The sequence below is a fragment of the Scyliorhinus torazame genome, chromosome 15, assembly GCF_047496885.1.
Source record: "Scyliorhinus torazame isolate Kashiwa2021f chromosome 15, sScyTor2.1, whole genome shotgun sequence".
NCBI lineage: Eukaryota > Metazoa > Chordata > Chondrichthyes > Carcharhiniformes > Scyliorhinidae > Scyliorhinus > Scyliorhinus torazame.
Genome location: NC_092721.1, coordinates 105509786 through 105524897, shown reverse-complemented (window position 1 = coordinate 105524897; position 15112 = coordinate 105509786). Strand labels below are relative to the sequence as shown.

The following is a 15112-nucleotide window of genomic DNA, read 5'->3' as shown; positions in this document are numbered from 1 at the left end:
TGGACCTACCTCGTATTAAGTTGATCTTTTCTCTACACCTTGCTACAACTCTAACATTATATTCTGCAGTCTCTCTTCCCTTCCCTATATACGGTATGCATTGTTTGTACAGCATGCAAGAAACAATACTTTTCACTGTATACTAGTACATGTGACAATAATAAATCAAATTAAAAAAACCCAAATCAAATACTGCCTGACTTCTGAAAGTTTTCAAATGTTCTGTTTTTCTTAATTAAACATGTTCCCAAATCTCTGCCTATCTTTGCTGCAACTATATTTGAATCTTTCCAATCACATTTCTGACTATGCTGCAGCACTGAAACAGACCGAGTTAAAGAAACAAATTATATCTTCCATGACAGATGTGGTGCCTCTTCATCATTCTGCAGCCTTTAACATTATCTTGTACTCCATTCTCTTCCAAACACTTCTCCCCCACTGTCCAATTCAGTCAGATTGCCCCTCAATTGATTCCACTCTTATTAAATCGTAGTTGAGCCCACTCCAGCAACGCATTCTCCGACCACTTCTGTATAATTCCCTCTGGAGTCCCAAACGACTCCCCTTCCCCTCATTTGGATGTTGACCCTTCAGAATATCATTCAAAGATATGCGGCCATCTTCCACTCTACACGCTCCAAACTTCAGTTTACTCAAAGCTCTACTGCCCACATCCATGAATTCATTGTTTATAGCCTTGCATGCAATGCCTGCATACTGAGCCCTCTACTATACTCCCTGTACACACACGACTGTGTGGCAAAATTTGGTTCCAACTCCATCTACAAGTTTGCTGCCGACACGACCATAGTGGGCCGGATCTCAAATAACGATGAGTCCGAATACAGGCAGGAGATAGAGAACCTAGTGGAGTGGTGCAACAACAAAAATCTATCCCTCAATGACTGCAAGACTAAAGAGTTGGTCATTGACTTCAGGAAGCAAGGAACTGTACACACCCTTGTCACCATCAACAGGGCCGAGGTGGAGATGGTTAATAGCTTCAAATTCCTAGGGGTGCACATCACCAAAAATCTGTCCTGGTCCACCCACGTCGACGCTCCCACCAAGAAAGCACAACAGCGCCTATACTTCCTCAGGAAAGTAAGGAAATTCAGCATGTCCACACTAACTCTTACCAACTTTTGCAGATGCATCATTGAAAGCATCCTATCTGGCTGCATCACAGCCTGGTATGGCAACTGCTCAGCCCAAGACCGCAAGAAACTTCAGAGAGTAGTGAATACAGCACCTGTCCATCACACGAATGTGCCTCTCATCCACTGACTCCATCTACACCTTCTGCTGCCTGGGGAAAGCGGGCAGCATAATCAAAGCCCCCTCCAAAGTGGCTGACTTATTCTTCCAACTTCTTCCATCGGGCAGGAGTTACAAAAGTCTGAGAATACGCATGAACAGACTCAAAAACAGCTTCTTTCCCGCTGTTACCAGACTCCTAAACGACCCTCTTATGGACTGACCTGATTCACACTACACTCCTGTATGCTTCAACCAATGCCGGTGTCTATGTATTTACATTGTGTACTGTTGTGTTATGTAATTTGGAATAACACAAGCTGCCACTTGATGCAGTTTTGAGTAAAAGATGCTCCAGACTTTGAAGTGAGTTCAATGTGTTTTAATGAACTATTAGCACAGTTCTCAATGAGTTCGACTCTCTGCTAATCTAAATGTAGTAACTCAGTCTAATTGAACCAGCCTTGCTCCAAGCCACGTGCTGTGGTGTGATGCTGAGGATAGATACACCCTGTCTCACTCTGTAGATGTTGGTCTGTGGAAAGAGGCGGGGTGTGAGTGCCTCATCCCTTTTATAGTGAGATACCACCCCTGAGTGTCCTGACTGCTCATTGGTCGTGTCCTATTCCATGTGTTCATTAGCTGCATGTTTGCATACCATGACATGTACCTTGTGTTGCCCTATTATGTATTTTCTTTTTGTTTTCTTTTCATGTACTTAATGATCTGTTTGAGCTGTTTGCAGAAAAATACTTTTCACTGTACCTCGGCACGCGTGACAATAAACAATCCAATCCAATTTAAAATTCTCAAACTCAAATGCAAATTCTTCTGTAAACCTTTGCTGAGTCTCCAACTTCCAGGATTCATGGCACCCTTTGAACTTCATTCTCTCTCCCTGTGTTACCCTGGGCTTCTGTTCTCTCTCTCTCCCTTTGTTACCGTAAACCTTCATTTCCCCCTCTCTGTCAGAGTGAGTTCCGATCCATTTGTCTCTCTAATTGTTTTTCGGGAGTCCTATCTCCGGAAATGAAAGCAATTGACCAGATTCAGTTCAAGTAACACCGGAAGTTTATTCCCGTTCCTAATCAAATCCACCGCCGTTGCTACCACACTCTGGTGTTGAGGAGCTGAGAGCGGACTTTAAACCGGCTGTCCTATCATTTGATGCAAGCTGGAGCTATGCCCGCCGTCTCTGCAGCTGCCTTAGGTAATGCGATGAGTTTTGAGACAAAACGGGGAACTTTAGACTTAAAGGGACCGAGTGTGATCGGCAATGGAGCTGAAGCGTTGAGGAAATATTCATTCACAAGGACTGGAACTTGTCTTGAATGTAGTTTTAGATCTGAAACATTATCTTTAGTTGGAGAAAAACAGAAAAAATGTTCTACAAATGAGAGCTTATATGCAGATTTGTTTTGTACATAAGATATTGTTCAGGTATTTTTAGTTAGAAATGATTGATCGAATCAATGTTTCTCAGTTACACTATACAATGGTTTTGCTTTGCACTGATGCTGCTGCTATCTGGAAAGGTTGTGGCTCAAATAAATACAAATACATGGAGTATAATAACATTGAATGAATTGCAGGCCCAAATTCCACCTGGAAGTTATGACATGGTAGCCACCAGTTCGCAAGGCTGCAGGATGGTCTGCACTGGGAGCTAAACACACCATAAAGTAAACAGGAAGGATTGGCAAAAGGGGAGGAGAAACATTCGTGATTAAAGAGGAAATTACTTCTCTGAGAGATTATGTAATAAGAAGGGGGTGGGGAGAAAAGTGAGACTGTGGTGTAGTGGTATTGTTTTTAAAAATTATTTTAAGAGTACCCAATTCTTTTTTTCCAATTAAGGGGCAATTTAGCATGGCCAATCCGCCTACCCTGCACATCTTTTTGGGTTGTGGGGTGAGATCCAAGCAGACATGGGAGAATGTGAAAACTCCACATGGACAGTGGCCTGGGGTGCACTGGTATTGTCACTGGGCTAGTATTTCATAGGTGCTCTGGGGACATGTTTAAATCTCACAGTGGCAAATGTTATAACTAGAATTTAATTAAATCAAGAATGGTGACCCTGCAAACCATCATCAATTGTTGTAAAAATAAATCTTGTTCACTATTGTGCTTTCGGGAAGGAAATCTGTCGTCCTTTACCTGATCGGCATGGTAGCACAGTGGTTAGCACTGTTGACTCATAAAGCCAGGGTCCCAGGTTCGATTCCCGGCTTGGGTCACTGTCTGTGCGGAGTCTGCACGTTCTCCCTGTGTCTGCGTGGGTTTCCTCCGGGTGCTCCGGTTTCCTCCCACAAGTCCCGAAAGACGTGCTGTTAGGTGAATTGGACACTGAATTCTCCCTCAGTGTACCTGAGCAGATGCTGGAGTGTGGCGACTAGGGGATTTTTAGAGTAACTTCATTGCAATGCTATTGTAAGCCTACTTGTAACAATAATAAAGATTATTATTGTTATATGATGACAAGGAATGGTGACCATGTTAAATAATGGACCTTGCATCAGTATTTACAGTTGGGAATTTAGCCTATTGGATTTACAAGAAAGCTTAGATTGAAACTCAGAGACAGGGACTCACCAAAAATAATGTAAGCAAATGAACAGTAATGAAGAAATACCAACAATATATAGAATCATAGAATTTACAGAGCAGAATTAGGTCATTCGGCCCATCGAGTCTGCACAGGCCCTTGGAAAGAGCACCCCATTTAAGCCCATGCCTCCACCCCGTCCCAGTAACCCCATCCAACCCTTTGGACAGTAAGGGGCAATTTAGCATGGCCAATCCACCTCACCTGCACATCTTTGGACTGTGGGATGAAACCAGAGCACCCGAAGGAAATCCAGGCAGACACTGAGAGGAAACCCAAACGCAGACAGTCACCTGAGGCCAGAATTGAGTCCAGGTCCCTGGAGCTGTGAGGCAGCAGTGTTAATCACTGTGCCACCGTGCTGCCCATTTATTTCTATAGCACCTTTAACATAAAACATCCTAAGGCATCTCACAAAAGTTTACAAAAGTAAACATTGATATTAATTATAATTCGTCAATATTAGGACAAAAGCATGGTCAAAGGTTTTATGGAGAGTCTTAAAGGGAAAAAGAGAGGCAGAGAGCCCAGAGGATTTTAGGAAGGAAAATTCAGGTAGCAGAAGGCTATGGCCATGAATGATGGAGCACCTAAAATCATGGATGTTCAAAAGGCAGTGATCAGTTGAGTACAGAGATGTTGAAGATTTAATGGAGGAGGCTACAATGGTAGGGGCAAGGCCATGGAGCGATTTGGAAAGAAGGAGGTGAATTTTAAAATCAAGAAATTTGATTGGGTGCCAATGCAAATCATTGAGAACATGGATGATGGGGATTGGGACTGGGCACATTTTAGGACATGGGCAGCAAATTTTTGGATTACTTTAAATTTACAGAGTGTAGAAAGTGGGAGGTCAGCCAGGAATTAGTTGGATTGGTCAAGCCTTGAGGTAGCGATCGCATAAATGAGGGATTCATCAGCAGGTAAGGGGCCCGATTTAATGGAAATGAAACCGAGTCCTGTGTTGAGTGTGTTTAGCCGAGTGTTTCCTGGTGCAGGCAGCGCTGAAAACGATCCTGTTATTAAACAGGACTCGGCTTCATTTTAGGGCCTTAGCGAGGAATGCTCCGTTGGGGCTGCACTTAGTTCCATTCGCTCACTATGCAGGCAGAGATTGGGACGCCATCACAAGGCTCCCACTGCAGCCTCCGAATCCAACGCACGTATAAGGGGGTCATCAAGCCCACCGCACAAACACCGTACCCCACCTCATAAGGGCAGGGCACCCCTCGGGCCCGATCCTCGATGCAGGCAAAATGCCACTTTGGCACTGCCAGGCAAGAAGCAGCTAGGGTGCCAGGCTGGCAGTGCGAGGCTGGCACCCTAGCAGTGTCAGGCTGGCACCCTGGTGGCACTGCCTGGATGCCAGACTGGTAGTGCCAATGTGCCCAGGTGGCATCAGCAGTGCCAGGGTGCTTGGCGCAGTGAGGCAACAGTGATAACCATTGCGCCACTATGCCTCCGATTGTCTGGGAGACCTCCCACCAAGTGCCATTCTGCCTAGTCCCGGTTTATGGGCAATTAAGGTGCAATTTAACGTGGCGATCTACTTACCCTGCACATCTTTGGGTTGTGGGGTTGAGACACGTGGAGAATGCGCAAACTTCACAGGGACAGTAACCCGGGGCCAGGATCGAACCCGGATCCTCGGCGCTGTAGGGCAACAGTGCCTAACTGCACACTTCCAATATGCAAATGTAGGTCCCACCTGTTGTGGGTGGGATCCAGATTGCAACATCTCGTGAGATCCTATTAGATCTCACGGCGAACCAGGTAAATCATCCTGAGTGAGGATCAACGCGGCCTTTAGATCGTGCCCAAGGTGAGGCATTGGCGAAATCAGGCGATGTTACCCCCCTCCCCCCATCGTCATTGCTGGCTAGGCCAGTATTTGTTGCCCATCCTGGACTGCCTTTGTGAAGGTGGTGGTGAGCTGCCTTCAGGGTTAAGGGGTTCAAAGGAAGCGATACAAGGTGTGAAAAAGAGGTGCCTAAAGTGAGTTTACATTGCTTTTAAACTCTAAAAGCTAAAATCAAAAGAAGAAGGTAATTAAGCCTACGGAACACAGTTAGGTCAGATGAGGGAAAGATCAAAGGGGTGGAAAGGTATTTAGGAAGATACTTATGTGGTAAATCACGTTATTGTTTCATATTCACTGTGCTGTATTGTACATGCCTGGGCTTGTCCAGGCTGGCTCCGCCTTTGGCTCCTCCCCTCAGGCTTCTGTATAAAAGTGGCAAGTCTCCGCCTCTGGACCCAGTTCAGGTCCAGAGGCAGGAGGTTTGCTGTTTAGTGTATTAAAGCCTCAGTTACGTTTATTACTCGTCATCCTTTATGGATGGTGTATCAATTTAATACACTAAACTTCTAAAGATGGACTCTTCACTCAAGATGAACTCCTCACTCAAGCCGCATCGCTTGCAACTGAACCCACAAGCAGCAGACGCTACAGAGACCTTTGAACACTGGTTAAGCTGCTTCGAGGCGTACCTCACATCTTTCAACGAAGACTTCAGACCTCCAGAAGAAGCCGGTCCTCCATGCACGGGTGAGCCCAAGAGTCTTTAACCTCATCAGGGACGCCCCATCGTACGCGAAGACAATAGTGCGGCTAAAGGGACATTACGTGAAATCCGTTAACCAGGTACATGCTAGGCACCTCCTCGCCATGAGATGCCAACGCCCTGGGGAATCACTCGCGGAATTCCTGTGTGCCTTGCGCATCCTCTGCCGGAACTGTGACTGCCGGGCGATATCGGCTACCCAGCACACGGAGCTGCTGATCAGGGACGCCTATGTCGCGGGCATGCATTCAAGCTATATCCGCCAATGATTATTAGAAGGGGGGACACTCGGCCTCCCAGAGACAGTACAACTCTCCAACTCACTGGAGGTGGCCTCCCAGAGCATGGGGGCCTACATCTCCGACCGCGCGACACCCTCGTGGGCCTCGTGGGCGCAGCCATCAACCGACCCGGGTGCAACGCAAGCCTGCGCCGCGCAGTGGCCTGCCAACGCCAGACCCGAAGTGCTACTTCTGCGGCCAGAGTAATCACCCCCGACAACGCTGCCCGGCACGGAATGTGACCTGTAACGGCTGTGGGAAGAAGGGACACTTAGCAAAGGTCTGCCAGGCCCGACCTCCCACTAAACCTTCTAGGCCCAGCAGCGCTGCCTGCTGCTTGTCGGGGCCGCCCCCAGCTGCCGCGCCACCCCCCATGTGCGCCATCTTTAATTTCGGCCGACACGTGCGACCCACGGGGGCCGCCATATTGGACGCCATCTTACACCCCACCTGCCACGTGCGACCCACGGGGGCCACCATCTTGGACGCCATCTTGGGACCACTCCACGGCCTCCCGGGAGCCCTGCTCACCCGACCGTACGCTGGCCGCCGCCACCTCTGACTGGCCTACCGACCGCCTTCCAACACTCGCCTCCGTCGCACTCGACCAGTCCCGGCCGCACCATCTTGCGAAGTCCACGATGACCGTCCGGATCAATGGGCACGAGACGGCCTGCCTTTTCGACTCCAGGAGCACAGACAGCTTCATACACCCAGATACGGTAAGGCGCTGCTCCCTCCCCACTCTACCCGTGACCCAGAAAATCTCCCTGGCTTCCGGATCCCTCGCAGTGGAAATCCGGGGGTAGTGTGTCACGACCCTCACTGTGCAAGGCATAGAGTACACTAACTTTAGGCTCTATGTCCTCCCACATCTCTGCGCTGCCCTATTACTGGGGCTTGACTTCCAGTGCCATCTCCAGAGCCTTACACTAAAGTTCAACGGACCCCTGCCCCCCCTCACTGTCTGTAGCCTCGCGATCCTTAAGGTCGCCCCACCCTCCCTCTTCGCAAACCTCGCCCCGGACTGTAAGCCCGTCACTATCCGAAGCAGACGCTACAGTGCCCAGGACAGGGCCTTCGTCAGGTCAGAGGTCCAGCACTCCTCCGAGAGGGGCGAGTAACAGCCCCTGGAGAGCCCAAGTGGTGGTCACCAAGACTGGGGAGAAGCACCGGATGGTCATCGATTATAGCCAGACCATCAACCGGTACACGCAGCTCGATGCGTACCCCCTCCCCCGCATATCTGACATGGTCAATCAGATTGCGCAGTATCAAGTCTTCTCTACAGTCGACTTTAAGTCCGTGTACCACCAGCTCCCTATCCGCCCAGAGGACCGCCAATACTCTGCCTTCGAGGCAGGCAGCTGCCTCTATCACTTCCTCAGGGTTCCCTTCGGCGTCACCAACGGGGTCTCGGTCTTCCAAAGGGAAATGGACCGAATGGTTGACAAGTACGAGCTGCGGGCCACGTTCCTGTACCTAGACAACATCACCATCTGCGGCCGTGACCAGCAAGACCATGACGAGAACCTCCGGCGTTTCTCCACATCGCAAAACTCCTGGACCTAATTTATAATAGAGAGAAATGCGCCTTTCGCACAACCCGCATGGCCATACTCGGCTACGTCGTGGAACACGGAGTCCTAGGGCCCGGGCCCGACCCCGACCGCATGTGTCCCCTCCTGGAACTCCCCCTCCCCACTGCCCTAAGGCCCTGAAGAGATGCCTGGGGTTCTTCTCTTACTATGCCCAATGGGTCCCCAACTACGCAGACAAGGCCCGCCCACTGATCAAGTCCATCACGTTTCCCCTGACGACTGAGGCCCAACTGGCTTTCAATCGCATCAAAGCAGACATTGCCAAAGCCGCAATGCATGCTGTGGATGAGCCCATCCCTTTCCAAGTGGAGTGCGATGCGTCGGACTTTGCTCTGGCCGCTGCCCTCAACCAGGTGGGCAGGCCAGTGGCTTTCTTCTCCCGTACCCTCCATGCCTCTGAAATTCGACACTCCTCCGTCGAAAAGGAGGCCCAAGCCATAGTACAAGCTGTGAGACATTGGAGGCATTACCTGGCCAGCAGGCGATTCACTCTCCTCACTGACCAACGGTCGATTGCCTTCATGTTCAATAATACACAGCGGGGCAAGATTAAGAATTACACGATTCTGAGGTGGAGGATCGAGCTCTCCACCTACATCTATGATATCTTGTATCTACCCGGGAAGCTCAATGAGCCCCCAGATGCCCTATCCCGCGGTACACGTGCCAACGCACAAATAGATTGACTCCGTACCCTCCACAACGACCTCTGTCACCAGGGGGTCACCCGCCTTTTCCACTTTATCAAAGCTCGCAACCTGCCCTACTCCATCGAGGAGGTCAGGTCCGTGACCAGGGACTGCCAGGTCTGCGCGGAGTGCAAACCGCACTTCTATTAGCCAGACAGAGCACATCTGGTAAAGGCCTCCCGCCCTTTTGAGCGCCTCAGCATGGACTTCAGAGGGCCCCTCCCCTCCACTGACCGTAACGTGTACTTCCTCGACATCGTTGACGAGTACTCCAGATTCCCCTTCGCCATCCCCTGCTTTGACATGACGTCTGCCTCCGTTATCAAAGCCCTGCACAGCCTTTTCACCCTGTTCGGGTTCCCCTCCTACATCCACAGTGATCAGGGCTCCTCTTTTATGAACGATGAGTTGCGCCAGTTCCTGCTCAGCAAGGGCATCGCCTCCAGCAGGACGACCAGCTATAACCCCCGGGGAAACGGACAGGTGGAGAGGGAGAACGCAACGGTCTGGAAGGCCGTCCTCCTGGCCCTACGGTCGAAAAGTCTCCCAGTCTTCTGCTGGCAGGAGGTCCTCCCCGATGCGCACCACTCCACCTGGTCACTCCTCTGTACAGCCACTAGCAAGACTCCACATGAACGTATGTTTGCCTTCTCCAGGAAGTCCACCTCCGGGGTCTCGCTTCCGTCCTGGCTGACAGTCCCGGGTCCCGTCCTTCTCCGCAAGTAGGCGAGGAGCCATAAAACCAACCCCCTCGTCGAGAAGGTCCTGCTGCTCCATGCAAACCCCCAATATGCCTACATGACATACCAAGACGGGCGGCAGGACATGGTCTCCCTTTGGGATTTGGCTCCTGCAGGCTCCCCGGCGACCATCACCACCACACCCCACCCTACACCTTCTTCCGCCACCTCCGCCCACCTCCCTCATGAACTGACTCCCGCAGGCCCACCGAGGACAGGCACCACCACCTCCGCCCATATACCGACCCCCCCCCCCCCCTTCGCCGACTCAACATCTGGGTGAAGAAGAAGAAGTCAACATGCTCCCGGACGCGCAGGTCTCGACGCCGGCGCACACACCACAGCTGGGACTGAGGCGGTCACAGCGGAAGGTCAAGGCCCCCGACAGACTGGACCCTTAAGACCACTTCAACCCCGCCGGACTTTTTTTAAAACGGGATGAATGTGGTAAACCACGTTATTGTCTTGTATTCACTGTGCTGTATTGTACATGCCTGGGCTTGTCCAGACTGGCTCCGCCTGTGGCTCCTCCCCTCAGGCTTCTATATAAAAGTGGCAAGTCTCCGCCTCTAGACCCAGTTTGGGTCCAGAGGCAGGAGGCTTGCTGTTTAGTGTATTAAAGCTTCAGTTACGTTTATCACTCGTCGTCTATTATTGATGGTGTATCAATTTAGATCTGTTTTTTTCAGACCTCAGCCAACAACTGGATTAACCTGCTTAACTTCCAACAAGCAGCGTGTCTGTGCAGAAAGCCTGTTTTGAAAAACAAGCTTGTGGTTTACCTCAGCAGCAACCACAAAGAGGCGGTACTACATTGTGTGGTAACAGTTACTGGATTGTTATAGATCTTAAAAATGTATATGGTGTTGTGGAACAGTTTGTGGAGAGTTAGCTCTGAAGGCAGTTAGGTTAAAATCATTTGGAACTGTTTAAAATAGCAATCCTGAGTAAATCTTAGTTAAGTGTACTTCTAGATTACTTTATTGTCATTTTATTCTGAATAAACATGTACTTTTATTAAAATCATCACAATATCTGGGACATGATTCTCTGGGTTTCAAACCTTTCATACTCTACCAAATTGCAAAAGTGCAGTTCAGGGCAGTTGATTCAAATTTCCCACCTGGGATTTGAAGAACTATGGGCAGCGCGGTAGCACAGTGGTTAGCACAATTGTTTCACAGCTCCAGGGTCCCAGGTTCTATTCCTGGCTTGGGTCACTGTCTGTGTGGAGTCTGCACGTTCTCCCCGTGTCCTCCGGGTGCTCCAGTTTCCTCCCACAGTCCAAAGATGTGCAGGTTAGGTGGATTGGCCTTGCTAAATTGCCCTTCGGGTCCAAAAAGGTTAGGTGGGGTGACTGGGATAGGGTGGAGGTGTGGGCTTAAGTGGAGTGCTCTTTCCAAGGGACGGTGCAGTCCCAATGGGTCGAATGCACTGTAAATCCTATGATTCTATGATTCTAACACGTTGTTTACCAGCCTTGTCCATAACAGTGGTTAGAATTCAAGAACCATAGAGAAAGGTTGCAGAATGTGTAGTACAGTGGAAAGGAGATACAGGAACAGGTTTTCAAACAAATTGCTAAATCTTTCAAAACTGCAGTGCAGTGAAAGTAGAAGAATTCGATTATCATACTACAGACTTTGAAAATAACAGTGCAAAAGTCAAATTCATAAAACAATACAGTGGAACGTCTTTGAACTGTACGTTTCCAACGCGATGAAAAAGGAAGCAGTGAGAAGAGTGAATGCTGGATATCTAAAATAAAACTGAAAATGCTGGCAATGATCAGCAGGACTATCCATAGAATCCCTACAGTGCAGAAAGAGGCCACTCGGCCCATTGAATCTGCACTGACTGTCTGAAAGAGCACCCTACCTATGCATATACCCCCACCGTATCCCCATAATCCAATAACCCCACTTAAACTTTTGGACACCAAGGGGCAATTTATCATGGCCAATCCAACTAACCTGCACTTCTCTGGACTGTGGGAGGAAACCGGCACCCGGAGGAAACCCACGCAGAGCAGGGCGAACGTGCAGACTCCACACAGATCGTCACTGAAGACCAAAATTGAACTTGGGTTCCTGACGCCGTTAAGCAACAGTGCTAACTACTGTGCCACTGTGCCGCCTAGCAGCAGCTGTGGGTAGAGAAACAAACAGAGTCAATGTTTTGGATTGATGACCTTTCATCAGGGCACAAGTTAATGCAAAGATTGTTTATGGAAAAAAATAGCAGTTGATATAAAACCTTTCATAAAATTAAATGTATATAGTGTTACAGACGCTTGGTCACCCCCCAACAATGGCTAAGATACTGAACCAGACAGCTGCTGCCTTCGATCTCGGCCCCAGGTCACTATCCGTGTGGAGTTTGTACATTCTCCCTATGTCTGCATGGGTCTCACCCCACAACCCAAAGATGGGCAGGGTATGTGGATTGGGCACACTAAGTTGCCCCTTAATTGGAAAAATGAAAATAACAGAAAGATGCTGAACCAGACACTTATGTTTTTTAAGCTTTAAGTCTGTGCAGAAAGATGAATTTGTCCCGGGAGTAATAATATAAGAAGTAGGGCTTGGTTATTTTATAAACAAACTTTATTAACTTTTACTTCAGCTAACACTAACAGATTACTTGCAGTTTCTGAACCTTAACACAGGAGTTCCCATTAAACCACATTGTGCATGAAAATGCAACTCTTGTTCCACTGTCACAGACAGAAAAAGACAATACTTGCATTTACGAAGCACTTATCTTCTGTTAAGGACATTTGTTCGAATATTTTTTCAAAGTCTGCCTCAGTGGCAGCTTTCATAACCTCCCTAGTCTATTTCCACAGCCTTCTCTGTAACAGTTCAAAACACCATTTTTCCCCTCTCTTTCTAAGCCATAAGGCTAGGGCTTTGGCACCACTCCCCGTGAAGAGTTGTGACTGATCTGAGACCCCGAAGATGGCTACCTTTGGGCATGGCTCCATTCTCACCCCCACAACCCTGGACATTGCATCAAAGAGGCAGGCCCTAATCATGTGGGTGTGGTTGACTGGGCCTCCTGGCATTGTTCATCTTTGTCCTCCATTTACAGGATGAACCTATTCATTCGGGATCATAGAATCATAGAATTTACAGTGCAGAAGGGGGCCATTTGGCCCCTTGAGTCTGCACTGGCCCTTGGAAAGGGCACCCTACTTAAGGCCATGCCTCCATCCTATCCTCATAACCCAGTAACTCTACCTAACCTTTCGGACTCTAAGGGGCAATTTAGCATGGCCAAGCCACCTAACCTGCACTTCTTTGGGCTGTGGAAGAAAACCAGAGCAACCGGAGGGAACCCACACAGACATGAGTTCTGGTTAGGTGTAGACTGTGTACCACCATTAGCTGCATTAGGCTTAGCCCTCAGCATGTGGAGGTGGAGTTTGCCCTGTTCAGTGCTTCGATCCAGAGTCTCCCACCCCACTTCTATCCCTAGTTCTTCCTCCCATTTTTCTTTCATCTCGTCCAAGGGGGAACGTGCCTCCTTCAGCAGTCGCCCATACAAGTCCCTGCAGTTCTCATTCCCTATGTCGCCCACGTCCAACAGATCCTCTACCAGTGAGTGTCTTGGCATCCGTGGGTACGTCATAGTTTATCTACGGAGGAAGTTTTTAAGTTGTATATGTCTTAACTCATTTCCTTTGGTCAGGTGAAACCTCTCCGTAAATTCTTCCAGAGTCATTAATCTGTCATTTGTCGCTAACTGTCAACGTCCCCCCGTCCTGTCTCCACCTTTTTAAAGGTGGCGTCCATTGTTGCTGGTGTAAACCTGTGGTTGTTGCAGATGAGGGCTATGGTGGAAATTTCGGTTAGGCCGAAGTGTTGTCTCAATTGGTACTATTTATATATTTTTTAAAAATTTTAAAAAATTATTTTTACCAATTGAGGGGCAACTTAGCGTGGCCAATCCACCTACCCTGCACATCTTTTGGGTTATGGGGGTGAAACTCACGCAGATACATGAAGAATGTGCAAACTCCACACAGACAGTGACCCAGAGCCGGGATCGAACCTGGGACCTCATCACCTTGGCAGCAATGCTAACCACTGTGCCACATGCCGCCCTCTCAATTGGTGCCATGTCCGGAGCATGGCTACCACCAGTGTGCTTTTTGAGTGTTTGGTTGGCGGGGCTGGGAGTGCTGTCGTGACTAGGGAAGCTGCTACTTTGTAATGGGCGAGGTTTTCCACGACGTATTCTGCAGCGGCGGAGGGCGGCTCACCAGTGGCCGGTGGTCGGATCTTCTGGTCCCGCCGTTATCAATGGGGTTTCCCGTTGAACACGCCCCTCACTGCCACGAAACCTGTGGCGGGGGTACGCCGTCAGCAGGACTGAAAGATTCTGCCAGTGTGAACAACCAGAAAACCCCATCCAATATATTCATTTAACAAGTCTGCTGCTACTTTATCATCTAGTATAGTCTTACCACCATCCATCTTTAATAAGCTCTACTTCACCCTTATCACTCAGATTCTCTTAGTAAATTCATAAACCTTTTGCTATTAGCTTTGACACCTTTTGCATGTATTTTTCATATTCCTTTGATCACCTCTTATTACTTCCTTTGTATTCCTTTGTTTCATTTATTAACTCTGACGGTTGGATTTCCACTTTTCCCTGCATTGTGTAAACCTTTGCATTCAGAATGACACTGTCACCTACCATGGTTGCTGAACTGTACAAGTGAAGTTTTTGCCTTCAATAGTATGTACTAGTTATTGGAACTAAATCTTCTTTGGATATTTCCTATTGTTTGTTTGGATAGCAGCAACCGGTTACTGTGGTCAGTTTACTTCTTAACCATTTTAGTTATTTTTAAGGCCCTGGTTTGTGATCCTGCAAATCCATTTCTTACACTGTATCAAACTCAGTCATATTACACTCCCAATTCCCTGACTGTCAAATTGTTAATTAACTCAGGTTCATTACGCCTCACTCTGTTGACTTTATGTTTTGTTGGTTTAAAAATACATTGTCTCAGGAAACCGTCTCAAATGCGTTCTGGAAAGTCATTACTGTTACTATTTGAACCATTCTGCTTTCCCCAGTTTATGAGAAAATTTAAATCTCCTATTGTAACCATGTTGTTTCTGTGCAATGTTTCCTGGATCTCTGTATTAATGAATCGTCAGCTACATCACAATTGCCAGAGAGCCTGTAAATGACTGCCAGCTGAGTCTTCCGTGAGTTAGGAATGGGACAGTAGTTTTCGAGTTAGGGTAGATGGGAGGCTGCCTGGGAGAAAGCTGCAATAGTCATGCTTAGAGGTAGCAAAGGCACAGATTGGGGTTTCAGTGTCAGATGAGCTGAAACATAGGCAGAGT

At 48.4% G+C, this 15112-nt stretch overlaps 1 protein-coding gene across 3 annotated transcripts in view; it reads left to right on the top strand.

Moving 5' to 3' along the window:
- The first annotated feature begins 2301 nt into the window (after window positions 1-2301).
- LOC140391734 (ankyrin repeat domain-containing protein 42-like) overlaps window positions 2302-15112 on the top strand; it is an 82509-nt gene continuing 69698 nt past the window's right edge. The window contains exons 1-2 of one of the 3 annotated variants that reach the window (XM_072476538.1): window positions 2302-2470; window positions 10433-10564. Coding sequence is in view for 1 of the 3 variants with exons in the window: in XM_072476537.1 (XP_072332638.1) it covers window positions 2428-2470 (43 nt within the window). In the remaining 2 variants the exon portion in view is untranslated. The remainder of the gene's footprint in view (window positions 2471-10432; window positions 10565-15112) is intronic. The other 2 variants (XM_072476537.1, XM_072476539.1) reach the window with 2 other exon arrangements.